Genomic DNA, 15,586 nt, shown 5'->3' with positions numbered 1-15,586 from the left:
TATCTCTGCTGGTTTCAGTAGCTTCTTTCATCTTTATAGTTCAATGCCTAGAAGATCAGAGGCATCATTTTTCCGATCACTGAGAAAAGATGCTGACCCTTCACAGCCTGCAATAAAATCTCTTCCATGGTGAAAACAATCAAAGAACTTATTAGTAGAAATACCATTCCAACAGGATCTGCCAATTCAAACATTGATCACAGGCGCCTCTCTGCAGGGTTGGGAAGGTCATATGGGACACCTACAAACCCAAGGGGCATGGTCAGACAAAGAAAAGACTTGTATCAATCTTCTAGAATCGAGAATGGCCTTTCTGGCCCTGAAGTCAGTCCTTCATTCCTTCCATCAATAACAATACATTCCCTACTTGTTTATACCCACAATACAATAAAAATGCATTACCTGAACAAGCAAGGAGGAATGTATTCTCAACCTCTGTCTCTAGAAGGTCCAAGCCATATAGAAATGCTTAATAACCAGCCCCTTAAACATATCAGTTATTCATCTCCCCGGCATTCAGAATGTACAGGAGGATACAGATGAGTATTGAAAGAAAACCACAACTGGGTTCTAAATGATGAGGTCTTGCAAGATGTTTTTCAAGGTTGGAGTTATCCTCAAATTGATTTGTTTGTTGACGTAAACTACAAAAATGCTAAGACTATGCATTCAGGTTCTCCCAAACAGGGTCTAAAGGGACTGTCCTTTTGATAGACGGGTAAGTAATATTTCTATACACTTTTCCCCAATTTCCTTTTATATGGACATTGTTCATCAAATTCTACAAGTCCAAAACCATAATGATACTGATAGTACCGGAATGGGCTCATCAGTGGTGGTTCATGGATTTTCTTCATCTGTCAGAACGACTGCACAAGAGATTGCCATGCATACAGTATCTCCTATACAAGTTTAGAGGACAGATTTGGCACCCCAACCTTCCACCACTGAGTTTGATGGCTTGGCTCCTGATTTCATCCAATTTAGCCATCTAGGTCTCCCAAAAGAATGCATGGGCACATTACAAGAGGCTAAAACACCTACCACGAGAAAATCGTAAGTGGAAGAGGTTTTGCATATGGCGCATACGAAACAATCGCAACCCATCTTTGTGTCAGTAAGAAGTCATTGTACATTATCTGCTTCATCTGGAAAGGTCTACTTTACAATTTTCTTCTACTAAAGTACATCTTGCGGCTATAACGGCCTTTAGAAAATCTCTATCACAAACCTCTTTCTTTAGAATACCTGTAATTAAAGTCTTCCCAGAAGGGCTTAAAAAGGTAGTTCCTCCACTTAGGGCTCCATCGCCTCCTTGGGAACTTGAAACAATGGGGCCGATTCACAAAATTACCTTTAGACAAAATCCTAAACTTACTACTTTTGGTATTCACAGAAGGCATTTGGTAGTAGTAAAGTTACGATTTTGTCTTAAGTTTGACTTAAGACAAACTTAAGACAGACTTACGACAGACTTAAGACAGACTTAAGTTAGTATTTCTTAAGTCTGTCTTAAGTCTGTCTTAAGTTTGTCTTAAGTCTGTCTTAAGTTTGTCTTAAGTCTGTCTTAAGTCTGTCTTGAGTCTGTCTTAAGTTTGTCTTAAGTCAAATTTAAGACAAAATCCGAACTTTACTACTACTAAATACCTTCTATGAATACCAAAAGTAGTACGTTTTAGGATTTTGTTTTAAGTTAGTTCTGTGAATCGGGCCCATTGTCCTGTCAAAACTAATGGGGACCCGCATTTAAACCCATTCATAAAACCTCTTTATAACATCTTACATGGAAAGCGGCTTTCTTAGTGCCTATCACATCAGTACATAGTGAGTGAAATTCAGGAGTTATGTTCTGTTGAACCATACACAGATTTTCATGACAATAGAGTTGTAATGAGAACTCATCTTAGTTTTCTTCCCAAGGTGGTGTCTGATTTTCCATTCATTATTTCATTTATTTACCTACTTTCTTTCCTCATTCATCGATTCCAGCCGAGAGCTCTCTACATTCTCTTGGTGTTAAAAGAGTGACAAACCAAAAGACGTGAGAAAATCGGATCCTCTTTTCATTAATTAAGGTCTAGGAAGAACAGGATTTTCACAGGATCCAATTCTAGTTGGATTGTCTCTGGTATACTCTGTCATATCAAATTGCTAAGAAGTCCCTACCTGGTGGACCTAAAGCACATTCTACACAGGGAAAGTCTGCAGATATAGTTCTTATTAGAAATGCCTCTATTTCAGAATGTAGAGGCGCTATTTAGAGAGCTGTTCATACTTTCACTAGATACTACTGTCTAGATTCAGACTCTAACTCGTGTACTCAAGTTGGGCAGGCTAATTTGAGGAACCTTTTCGAGTGATGGTTTGAGCTGTTTTATTTCATATCTAATTGTTGTGGGATGGTCTTGCTATTCTATTCAGAGCTTATGACTATTGGGAAGGATTTCCTGGAAGAGAAGGAAAGGCTACTCAACTGTAATCCTAGTTCTCTTCCAGGGGAATCCTCATCAAAGTCATAAGCAACCCTCCTACTTCCCCGGAGAGGAACAACTACAGCTCTCAACAATTCATTCACCCAGGATTCCTGATTTCTATAAAAATGACTGGACCTACCTGTCACCTGTGAGGCATGATGCCATACAGAGGGTACTGTGAGGCTCTTAGAAGCACAGTGCCCGTTTTTTCTACTATGCTTTACAGTGCAGCCTATTAGCTAACAACGTCTCATATTCCCTTTCCTTATCCTTTTAAAAAGGTTTGTGAAAGATTTTCTATGGACACTTTTTATTAGGGACACATTTTTATGCAATTGGCTTCTTTGTAAAATGGAAATTCAATGCAAGTCGGCCATTTTTTGCCTTACTGTAGGCGGCATACATACATGTAAGTTTCTATGTCAAAGAAAAGAAATTGTTATACATATATGTATATTTTTCGAGTGCTGTGGGATCCCTGCACGTTGATGGGACTATTTAGAACTTATGACTTTGATGGGGATTCTCCTGGAAGAGAACTGGGATTACACAAGAGTAACTTTTTCTTCTTCACATCAACCTGTTGGAAATGTGGGCGATTTGGCTGGTGCTCGTTGCCATCCTCCCCTCCATCCAGCTCTTGAAGGACAACAAAATATCCATGCCCCGGAGCGGCTCAGCAATCTCTTGTTCTTCTGTTTCTCTAATCCTTTGCGTTCTCCCATTTAATCGAAAGAAACCCCAGGTTTATCAATATTTTTTTTCTTCCCAGTGTGATCCTGGTCCTCAACAAGGCATAGCAGTTCAAGATTAGTAGTAAATTTAAGTCACCAACCTAACAACTCCTGCAAAACGTTGCAGCCCTCTCCCTAGAAATCCTGAACATCATGCACCTTAACCATATAGAGACATGTGTAAGGCAACTAAGGTAATCTACCAATCGATTTAGCTGATTCTTCCATAGCCTATCTGCTGTAAAATAAGCTTTGTGCAACTAGTGAAATTAAATTAGATTGGAGGCGTGTCTGAAGGTGATCACAAATGTATCAGTAGATAGAAGGATGAATCATTAAGAACATTAATTTCTCTAGCAGGAAAGTCTTCCAATGTGGTTGAAGAAATAAACGTAGCCTTCCCTGAAGAGAACAAGGTTTCAGTAGGTCTCATTTTGTCCTTATAAAATTGTAAGCGCCTATTCCCAGAATGAGTAGTTGGAGCTGACAGAGTGATTTTCCAGAACTGATTTGGAATAGTTATTGGAAGATCAATAGCTCCGTTTGTGTGACTGTAAAGGGGCTTTAATATTACTTTTGTGCAATATTTTGAATGAAAACATTTTTGGTATTTTTATGTTGTAGGTGGTCATGAGGGTTACGTGCATTCTCATATTCATTTTCCATTGTTTTGCTGTAGAGGTTTGACGCCGAGCTGTACAAGATTGCGATGCCCTGCCTTTGCGCCATTGCTGGAGCCATTCCTCCTGATTATGTTGATGCCAGCTACTCCTCAAAGACAGAGAAAAAGGCTTCAGTAGACGCAGAGGGCAACTTTGACCCCAAACCGGTGGAAACTTTAAAGTGAGCTTGGAGCGACTCTAGACATCTTATTATTATGCTGTTAATAAGGGGGGTTAACACTATGTGGCTGATGATGGAATATGTTCAGATCTTGTAGCTGTCCGTAATGATTCAGCACCCCACAAACTCCTTTGCTTTGTTGTGGACTTTAGAAAGAATGGAAAGCAGAAGAAATCCCTAATGTGCTTGTATGTTTTTCTGTTGTAAATTGAGTGTCTTACGCCCAATTTTTTATTTTTCTCCTCCAGTGTCATCATTCCAGAGAAGCTGGATACTTTCATTAATAAATATGCTGAATACACACATGACAAGTGGGCGTTTGATAAGGTATGTTAGTAAAACTTATTGTAAAGAGAACTCTACAATGCTTGCTGGATTTAGTGATAACTCTTTTAAGCCCAACTAACGATTCATACAAGAACCTATGTTGTCCTGAAAAGTAGTGTACTTTTGGGTCAACAACACAATAGACCATGAAGGCACTAGTTTTTATAGCACCAATGTACACTTTTCTGTACTCAGCAAATACATTCAGGGATTCACAGGAACACCCTTACCGGGGTCCTGAATCGTAAAATAAATATTGCAAACCTTCAATCTACGTAAAAAGAACAGTAAGAAAACCTCAAATCACTTCCCACCAATTTCCAACCACTTAATAAAACAAAATGAAAACCATGTAGTTGGAAACTTTGAATCCCTATTTCAGCACATACTACTAACACTGTTGGAAGATAGAAAGAACATCATTACCATTAGCGCCAGAACCATCCAGCCAATGACATGATCAACAAAACATTTTCAATGTAACGATTGGCTTACACACACCAAATGCCACATCTTGTTGGGATGTGTTCTGTTCCATAGTATTTCAATAGCACAATAGCCCAGTATTCCCAAATGTTGTTGCCTTTTAGAAGTTTGTAGTCCTGGTATGCAGACAGCTGTCTGCAGATCATGAGTTATTCCAAAGGCAGTAGTAGCCTCATTGAGGTGTCAAGTGTTGTGACCTTTACCAAATGCATATGAGAGCGATCTGTCAGTCTGCGTTTGATAATTGCCGACTGTTTTTGTATGCTCCATTGTGTGAATTATTTGTAATCTCTAAAGTCCAATGTATTCCCAGTTCAGGTTTTTTTCTGTTCCTCTTTCTAGTGTTACCACATTCCAGTGCACGTTTCCTCCTTGATCGAGTGTTAGAGTATTTCCTAATCCACTGCCAGTCAATTAACTTTCCTGAGATTCTGTGTTGCGGTGAAGGAATATTGGAAGTTCCATAGCTGTATCCTCCAAACAATACCTTCAACTCAGTCATGTGCTCTTCTTTCTCCTTTCACTAACTCCTTACATCATATCTCAGTCTGTATTATTAAAAACACAAATTATTCCCTGTTCCATGCCCTAGTTGCACGTAGCTGCATTACAGATTCATTTTGCTATGATAGCCCTTAGTGACTCAATGTAGTTGCTCATGGCTAGAAATGAGCATTTTAACTCTAGTTTCTTTATTCTTGACCAGATACAGAACAACTGGACCTATGGTGAAACCATCGATGAGGAGGCCAAGACGCACCCTATGCTACGACCATACAAAACCTTCTCGGAAAAGGTAAATCCAACATGTCTCTGCACTTTGCATGATTGTCTTGGACATGAATTCTGCCATTCAAAGATGCCTAATTTATGTTTCTTCTTCAGTGAAGGGTTTCAATTAAAGTCACTTAAAGTCATGTGTTTCATGACAAAACATTTATTTGACACCTGCTGCTCTGTAAAACGTCACCCACCTTATGCTTTGTGTGTACTGCATCTGATATTTCAATGTTTATCATGCTTATATAACAAACTTGTCGATTTTAGAGCACACACAATATTGGCAGGTTTTTCTAAAAATCTTGCAATTTGATCACACGGGTAAGTCAGAATTAGTGTTAAAGTGCCCCGAATCTATCCCCAACATTTAAGCCACTACAGTTCATATTTAAGTGGCCTTATAAAGCATGTATCACCTGTTGATATTAGTAGTGGTGGTGGTGGGGGGTAACAAAGTTATCCCTCTTCGCATCAGGCAGATGGGAACATTGAAAAAGTTTGATTGATGACCATTTTCAAATGATAAATATAAAATGTATAGGAGCATTAAAAAAAGACCTGATCAGCTCGGTGGCAGTGTAGGGGGCCCAGACACTCGCCAAATGAGTTATATTGAAGAAAAAATGTAAAGCGGGTGGGAAAAGGAGGGTTGAGGGATCAACGGATAAGTAGAAGGAGGGGAAAAGCCACAACATGGATAGTGGGCAGGCATATAAGAGTATACAGGGGGAAGGTGAGAGCAAAAAAAGTATTGGGCTTCTACAGAGTGCTAAAAAATAAAATAAAAAACAGTTCTCTAATGTCAGTAGTTGAATGATATAAATCCTCCAATCAGAAACATGGTAAAGCAGCTGTGGTCCAGGGCTGGGACAAACACAAGAATAGGAGCAAAAGTTAAGAAGTAAGGAAAAAGGTACTGAGAAAGATAAGAAAGTTATCCAATCATGAACTACGGCTACCCCAAAGCCCACTCCAGGCAACAGGTGTTTGACAACAGACAGAAAAAGATGTCTGTAGACAAGGTCTAAAAATAAGGGAGGAGATAGTGCAGTGGGATGTTAAAGGTTTACTGAAAAGGAAATTCAGAAGACAGAACAGTAGCAATTAATCAACTGTCAGTTGTTTACATGAAGTGTATAGTTTATAGTGAGATGACACTGCTTAGGGAGGCCTTAATGAGAACAATAGGTGTCTTAAAATTCTTTAAATGCACCCATGCCTTTCCAAAGAAGAGCAACCAGGGTACATCCCCTGCTCTAATGGTTGAGGTACAGAGCTCACAATTAAGCTTTTTATTTAAAACAGCCTCATTGACAGCCAGATACATGCTGCATAATTCACTACATAAGTTGGCTACAGCGTGCCACATAATTCCTTTGTGCATTCCTTTCATTTCCATAGTGTGCTTCAAAGATACCAGTGACCTGGTGCGTGCTCTTAGTGTGTAGTAAGCTTTATTTCGATATAAAAACATATCATAAAAGCAGAACATCATAGCATAAAAACAATTTAACAGTAATCAAGACAAAGCAACTTACATTTCATTTTTTAAAAAAAGCATCTCATCGTTTACACGAAAAAAGCATTAAATAGATAAAAATAGAAGGGAACACTTTATTGGATCGTCAGTTGTTTCGCAGTTCTTATGCGCCAAGCCCAACCTAGGAATTTTGCCAAACAAATGGCAAAAAAGGGTCTAGCATCTGAAAGCAGTATTCTTATGGCTTCCAAATGTGAGCGAGTTCCCAGGCTCCTACAAAGAGGCTTCAACCACCTCCGTCTAGGGGCCACATAGGCTCTACACTCGAACAGTAAGTGGGCAACAGATTCAACTTTTAGCTCACAGAATGGGCAATAGGGTACAGTTTGCAGGGGTGGTTTCCAGGTAGAGGTAAACTGGCATAAAGGTAATACCCCGACCCTAAATTTAAAATACAATGCTCTGTCGTGTGAACTATGGATCAGATCCAAATATGGTTCCCTATAGGGAATGTCTTTAACTATCAAGAAATTGGCAACAGATTTGGGATGATTTGTTTTGCCTACTCTCTCATTGTCCACCCATGACCAATAGGCCTTCTTCAGTACTTGTTTTGGAGGTGCTGTTTTATTTTCCCACGCGGCTCCTAGGCCCAGCTTGTACAGAAGCCTCTTGACCTCCCTAAGCCAGGTGACCTTATGCCAACCTTGTAGAGCCAATAGATCTTTTAGGGCATCTGCATAGCTGTGGAGTTCGGGGACATTCCAAATTCTGGACCATAGTAAAAGAGGGCGTAGTTTAGCTTGCTCACAGATTGGACGGGTACCTGCGTCGAGCAAAAGGGGGATTGTGGGAGTGCTGTGGGGTAGCTTCATCAGATCTTTATGAAATTTATTTTCTAAGTGGGCCAAAGTGTCCACTCTCTGGGTGCCCCAAAGTTCTGCGCCGTACAGTGCTGCACTCACAACCCTTCCCCTGTAAATATCAAGAAGTGCCCCAATAGGTTTTGTGGAGGAAGCACGCTGTTCTTTGAGCAGAGCACCAACAACCCTCTTGTGGGTCAGAAACACTTTTTGGTGATGTGCCTTCCAACTCATACTATCGCTAAGACGTATGCCCAGATAGTCAAATTCTTTGACTCTTTCTAATGTGACAGAGTCTAGAGCGGGGGGTTTAACAGATTTCTTGGGGGGGTTGAGGACAAGAAATTTGGTCTTACCGATGTTTATGGCCAGTCCCTTGGTATCACAGAAGGCCTTGAAACTGGAGAGTAATGACTGTATACCCGCAGGTGATTTCGAAATCAGAAGGGTGTCGTCCGCAAACAGAAGCGTCGGGATTTTCCTTCCAGCCAGGGATGGTGCATCTGCTGGATGTTGGAGGAGGTGCTCCACCACTCCATTGACGTAAAGAGAGAACAGAGTGGGGGCAAGCACGCACCCCTGGCGGACGCCCCTGTCTACTGGGATACGCGGTGTTTTTTCTCCCTGGGCACCCCATCTGATTTGGGCAAAATTACTGTCATGAAATTTTATGAGCAAGGCCAGCAAATAGGGAGGTAGACCTAACCCATCGAGGACATTCCACAATAATGCACGTGGGACCAGGTCGAAGGCTGTTCTTAAGTCTATAAAGACTAGGTATAAACTGCCCCCTCCTAGCACCACTACTTTCCAATAAAGCATTAAAAGGCGGAATGTCTGCTCGACGGTGCCTGTCCCCGTTCTAAAACCCGCTTGAAAATCAGACAGAATCTGATTTTCATCCACCCACTGCAGAATCCTGCCCAATACCACTTTCCCTGCTACCTTTTGCGTCGAGTCCAGCAAACTGATGGGGCGATAATTTGCTGGGTCTTCCCTGCTGCCTTTCTTAAAAATGGGGACGACTTCAGCGCCCCTCCAAGAGTCAGGGAAGGACCCCCCCAACATAACCTCATTAAGAAGCGCAGCAATTAATCTGCTCCAAAATAGGGGATTATTCTTTATCAGATCACCCGGGATCCCATCGGGGCCTGCCGCTTTATTAGGAACAATACACCTAATTGCCTTCTCTACTTCCAAGCTAGTGAATAAGCCATCATTCGGTGGAAAATCTGTGGGGCTGGACAGTGGGACCAGATCTGATTGTGGTGGCCCTGAAGGAGCCGAATACAGTTTCGAAAAATGGGCAAACCAAGCATCGCCAGGGATATTACAAGTCAATTGTTGGTCAATGGGCTTTTCTCTAGATCTTAGCAAGTCCCAGAACCCCTTGGCATCTTTCCTTGTGCTTGCCTCCGTTAATTCTCGCCAAAAGTTGAAATCATATGCCTGCTTGGCCTCAGTCACAGATTTTCTATAAAGTTTCCTTGCGGACCTGATGTTGGCTTGATCTTTTTTTTTCACTGCAGCAACAAGATCACCCTTAGCAGTTCGACATTTAGATGTAAACCACTTTTCTCTTGCCCTTGGAGCTCCTTTTGAAGTGGTTCTGGAGCTGGGTTTGGGAATGATGAGCAGCCCGCTTAATGCCGTTATAGTCTCTGTAAATAGCGATAAGACCATCTTACTAGTGGAATTTGTGGTGTCAAGCCGAGGTTCTACCTCTGATATAATGATTCCGGCTTGTGTCATCCTTGCCTCATCTGCTGAGACTCTAGCCCATTTCAAACGCCTGCCACAGTTTGAGGGAAGAATCTCATGTGAAGCTTTCCATGTGTGATCAAGAGTGTCTTGATTCCCAGTTTGCCAAGGAATAGAGATGGTTAAGGAAAGAGGGTTGTGGTCGCTATCACAGGTCTCTATAACCTCCATGTCGTGATGGTATGGCCAGAGGTTATAGTTGAGCATAATAAAGTCAATTCTGGATGAGTGACCCGTCCTATTGTATGTATGGGCACCCATGGAATCCGATTTGGAACGACCATTCGTTGATCTCAGGTTATGCTCCATACAAAGAGCGTTTATATCGATCGCGCTTTGTGTCCATTTGGGAATCGGTTCAAGGTTCAAGATAGGAATACCCCTCCTGTTGTCCTCATCATAGGTATCCAGAATGTCTTCTTTAGCTAAAGGCTCAAAACAGCAATTAAAATCCCCTGCTAGAAGGACAAGGGAATCGGCGTCACAGGCAGCCAGGTTGTTGCTTAAGCCTATTGGATTTAAAGATGATGCTCCGCTCCTGGTGCCCCTTAGGTAGAGATTAAATAGTTCTAAATTCCTTCCCCTTTTACAGTGTAGTGATATCCATTGAAGGTCAGATGATTGAGTGGTCCTTTGGGATACACTAAGACCTAATGCTATGCTGATCCATATAAGAAGACCGCCGGACGGGCGTCCTTTAGATCCTTGGTGATGGACAGCCGGGACAAAGAAGGTCGAAAAACCCACTCTATGTCTTGGTTCCTGGCACCAGGTTTCCTGTAGGAGACAAATGTCATAAGGTGCCAGGAAGGCATTCCATTCCGGGATATCAAAGTTACGTGCGAGACCTGCCACATTCCAGCTTAGGATCTTCAGAAAAGGTTCACCAGATGTAGAGTTTTTAGGTGGATGGATAAGTAGGGGAGGGTTTATCACAGCCAGTGTAGATGGTTTTGGAAAAATCTCAGTCTGGTGGAAAACTGAGGTTGCGGCTCTATCAAGCGGGTTAATCTCCACTAGTTCACTTTGGACAGGAAGAGGGGGGATCAAGCAGGGTAGATCTGTCCTCGTTTCCACTCTATTGCGGTCTAGAGTAATCGTTTTAGTCGGCCCCATGTCACGGGGCAAGCTGTTCAAAAGCCCGCCTTGGCTAGTTAGAAGGCCATGAGTTAGATTTTCAACGTTGTCTACAGCCTGAAGTGTCGTTGCTTTTTCCAGTTGTGGGCAGACGGGGAACATAGAGAGTCAATCAACCTCCTCTAGGCCACCGAATCTGTTGTAGGTTGAGAGGCCATTCCAATGCAGGAGAGTATTCTTTTGCCTCATAGGATGGCTATTCCATGGGTGATGCTGTACCAATGACCAGTTATCCGCTTGAGTGTGGACTTGCCGTGGAGGGTAAAAGTAGGATAGCGGCCTTGGTATGACTGAGGATTCTTCACTGCTTGGCCAGGAACAGATATGGTGTGCCGTGTGCGGGTCCTCAAAAGTCACAACTACACAGTCCCCTGGTTTAGATTTCTTTGTTGGACCCACCCAGGGTGTTCTGCGAACCATCAGTACTCGACTTCTTCTACCATTGGGAATCGGCCTGTTAACGTTGAGCCAATGCATAATCTTATTTTTCAATGACCAATGATTTTCGTATTGGTCAATGTCGATCACAGGAACGCCTGTCAACACAACCACATAGTCATTGGCCTCTGGGGGAAGATCTATGTAGCCCCCTCTAAAATTATCTTTTGGACGGAGGCCCTGGGTTTCAACAGGATGAGGTCTAGGAGGTACTCCCGGATTTGGGTTTGCTATTTGAGGCTTGGAGCTCCGTATGGGAACCTGGGGTTTGGAGGCCTGAGGTTTAGCGGTAGTGGAAACTTGGTCCACGGCCACAGTCCTCGGTTTAGGGACAGGCCTTGCAGCAACTGGAGCTGGAAGCGGGTGCTGCTCAGCTTGCAGGACAGGAGCTAATGGTAGTGGGTCAGTTGGGGGCAAGCCCTGATTTTCAAGACTTCTCAGGCCGAGAGTGGCCAGCGCAATAATGCTCTTCTCTATCTCGAGCAGATTGTTTTCTATCCTCGACAATCTTAGGTCAAGGGGTGAGAGAAGTTTTTTTAATGTTTCCCAAACTTGATCTATAAATTCCCTATCATTCCTACCCAGGTCCTCTGCCTGCGGGCCCTCATCTTCTAGGGTGGTGGTAGGGGGTGTAACTAGACCCTCTCCCTTGCTTTGGCGTGGTGGCTGTATGCTCGACAAACACTCCGGTAAAACATTACGTGCCGGGGCGTTAGTCAGTGTCAGGTGTTGAGAGACTGCAACTTTTGCCTTCTTCCGAGAATAGGCTGAGCGTGAGTGGCGTTTTCTTTTAGGTTGTATACCGCTAACGCAACTAGGAATTGGGAATGCTTGGGGGGGTGGGTTAAGGGTAGAACTCTGGGCATAAGAAGGTGCAGGGCAATTTGTCCCTTCTACAATAGGTGATTGCTCCAAGGGCAGGGTGGGAGTAGGAAGGATCGGGGACTGGTGTACATCGACCTGAGTGATGATACTGTTAGGACGAACAGTACGCTCTGGAGTAACAGAAGTGGCTATATGGCCTAAGGATGATTTTTTTGAGAGTGCAATTACTTGGGACAACCTTCTTGCAGCTACTAGTTCTAGGGATACCCGGGTTTGAAGTTTAGATATTTCTTCATCTATGGCTATGTTTGTGCGGGTAATGAAGTCGTCCATAGGGCCACAGATTTGTGAGCCACCTTTGGAGGCCTTGCTGCGTGTCACCCTAGTGCTCATAGTGCTTAAGATGGAAAGGGGGTCGTCACTCAACTTACAAGATAAGGTGTAACAGTTTAAGCTTGCCTATATCGGCACGATAATACAATAATCAGGTTGGTAGCAATAAGGGGGGTGGGCCAGGGCCGTCCTCTGCCGTCCTCGAACGGCCTCAAACGGCCCGCTCTTTGCCCAGTCTTAGCCCCGGCCTAAGCCCCGCGCGCGTCCCGCGTGCGCGTTACTGGCTCTGTTAATCAAGGAGCAGGGCAGGTTAAGGGGGCGGGAAGAGGACCAGCTGCGGCCGATCAGCGCCGCTCAGCCCGCTGGTCCTCGCAGTCCCGCCTCCGGCCTTCGTGTGTGGATGGGCAGTTCCTGAGGGCTCGTTGGTGCTCCAATGCACAAGAGACCAGGTGGCAGAAAGTCCCCAACAAAGTCTTGCGCCTACGAGCGGCTCCCGCGGAGCGGGGGCCGCGAGGCGTGGTGTGGCGCAGCGGCCAGAGAACAAGCAAGGAAACCGGGACGGTAACAGCACTCCCAGCAGGTAGGAAGAGGACACCCAGGCAGCTCACGATCCCTGAAGGCTTTAACAGATGGAGGGGGCGGGAAGAGGACCAGCTGCGGCCGATCAGCGCCGCTCAGCACGCTGGTCCTCGCAGTCCCGCCTCCGGCCTTCGTGTGTGGATGGGCAGTTCCTGAGGGCTCGTTGGTGCTCCAATGCACAAGAGACCAGGTGGCAGAAAGTCCCCAACAAAGTCTTGCGCCTACGAGCGGCTCCCGCGGAGCGGGGGCCGCGAGGTGTGGTGTGGCGCAGCGGCCAGAGAACAAGCAAGGAAACCGGGACGGTAACAGCACTCCCAGCAGCTAGGAAGAGGACACCCAGGCAGCTCACGATCCCTGAAGGCTTTAACAGATGGAGGGGGCGGGAAGAGGACCAGCTGCGGCCGATCAGCGCCGCTCAGCACGCTGGTCCTCGCAGTCCCGCCTCCGGCCTTCGTGTGTGGATGGGCAGTTCCTGAGGGCTCGTTGGTGCTCCAATGCACAAGAGACCAGGTGGCAGAAAGTCCCCAACAAAGTCTTGCGCCTACGAGCGGCACCCGCGGAGCGGGGGCCGCGAGGCGTGGTGTGGCGCAGCGGCCAGAGAACAAGCAAGGAAACCGGGACGGTAACAGCACTCCCAGCAGGTAGGAAGAGGACACCCCTCAGTAAGAGCTCATTGTTAAGGCATCCATAACTCCTTTTATTCTCATAGATTGCTATCCCCACAACATTTTTAATAGTAATTGTCTGTCTAGCTTAAGTCTGTCATGATTTTGGCTACGCTTTCTTGAACAGATGGTCAGATACCTACTCATAGTGCTCGTCACCTGAAGCCAGCATCCTGCCTGGACTTGCTAGTGAATAAGGCTTAATTGACCTGGAGGAGACTTGGGGATGCTCTTACCATTTCTGCCTGATGCCCATCTCAGTTTAAAGATACCGCTGGCACAAATTCATCCAAAGAGGCTAACAGACAACATATTTCCCTGTTAACAAGATTTGTAGTAAGGCTTCATGAAAGTAAATGAGACAAAGAGATATTTGTGTCCCACAAACCAATTAAACACAACTAAACTAAACGAGGCAGAGATGTTTATGCCCTCAAGCAAATTTAACACATTTATTCCAGAACTAAACTGAAATCCTAGAGAAATGCTTGCACATCATGACAAAAAAGCAGGTCATGTGAGTGAGAAAGAGAAGGGCAACTGCATTCACCTACAGTGTGCAGTAACTTGGGCAGAAGGAGCCTGGCAAATAGTGGCTACAGAATCCTCTGAAAGGCTAGCAGTTCTTGGAAATAGTCAGTCCCATGTGAGTAAGCAAGACATACTAAAGTGCAACACTGCAATCTGACACAATTCTAGGCAGACAGAGTAGTCTGAAGTGGGAAACCTTGCTCTTTCAGAAATATTATGCTTAAACTTCTAAGAAACACCTCCTGTACGTTAAGACTAACTTTAGGTGGTGTCCGAGTGGCAAATTCGTGTGCTGTGAGCCCTTGTGTACATGTCTCTGCCAAGCTATTTTACCAGCAGTAAAGAAAGTTGAGGGGCTATTGAGGGTGCTAGCTTATAGACAATACCAGCCCTTCCAACCGTTGCTACAGCAGCAGACCCAGCTGTTTCGAGGAAGAGGACATAGCTGTGATTGAGGCCGGTAGCTCCAACAGGGGCAACAATTCTCCAAACCCTTTTCCCTTACTGTACCTACTTCCAAGCCACTTTGATGCACACTCACAGGTAAATGACAACGCCAGTAAGAGGTAGAATATGGCATTTCCTCCCTGGTTGGAGGTCCACCAAACTGATGGGTCTTCCAAATCCTTTATATGGGTTTAGGTCCTACCTTTTTTATTCTTCCAGCTTAATATTCCCTCCACCCCTGAGCGACTTTCAGAGGATAACTTGGCAATCTTGTAGCAAGAAGTGCCATCAAGCAGGGGCCAGTCTCAGAAATGGTAGAGGCTGCTGCTTGTGCCATGTCCTCTTAACAAAAAAGGACCAAGGCCTCAGGCCTATTAAGGTCCTCTGGCCATTGCATGCCTTCATGAGGAAAAATAAATTTAAAATGCCAACTCTGTCACAAAAGTGATGGCAGTGGTTGCTGCCCATCTCCAGATACCTCAATGACTGTTTGCTCAAGATAGGTTTTTCACAGTCAGTCATAGAACACCTCTGGATGACGGACGAGCTCTTGCATTTTTAAGCATCTAGTAGTAGGGTTCCTGAATGCCAGAGCAGACAAGCAGAGCAGACTTCCTTTGTAGGACCATGCTTCGCATCTCAATGCCAAGGTGGTGCTGGACATCTTTGACCAATGGAGTATGCCCTTGCTAGATCTATTTGCCACTGTCAAGAATGTGCAGTATCAAAACGTTTGCCTGTTGGAGTTTCCTACAGGGTGAGATGCATTCTGCCTGAAATGGGACAATATGACTGTTGTATACATTTCCACAGCTACCTCTCCTGTCTCGAGTTCTGAGAAGTACTGAGCCCCAGTAATCCTAATCAACTCTGACTAGCCCAG

The 15,586-nt window shown here is 44.4% G+C and overlaps 1 protein-coding gene across 11 annotated transcripts in view; it reads left to right on the top strand.

Annotated features, from left to right (window-relative positions):
* RYR1 (ryanodine receptor 1) overlaps positions 1-15,586 on the top strand; it is a 1,215,008-nt gene that overhangs the window by 560,759 nt on the left and 638,663 nt on the right. For all 11 annotated transcript variants that reach the window (XM_086938669.1, XM_086938668.1, XM_086938662.1 and 8 more), the window contains 3 exons: positions 3,888-4,051; positions 4,300-4,378; positions 5,571-5,660. In XM_086938669.1, coding sequence (XP_086794795.1) covers positions 3,888-4,051; positions 4,300-4,378; positions 5,571-5,660 — 333 coding nt within the window. The remainder of the gene's footprint in view (positions 1-3,887; positions 4,052-4,299; positions 4,379-5,570; positions 5,661-15,586) is intronic.

Source organism: Lissotriton vulgaris, chromosome 9, assembly GCF_964263255.1.
Source record: "Lissotriton vulgaris chromosome 9, aLisVul1.2, whole genome shotgun sequence".
NCBI classification, from domain to species: Eukaryota; Metazoa; Chordata; class Amphibia; order Caudata; family Salamandridae; genus Lissotriton; species Lissotriton vulgaris.
Note: the sequence above shows the minus strand (reverse complement) of the source record. Positions and strands in the feature narration are given on the sequence as shown.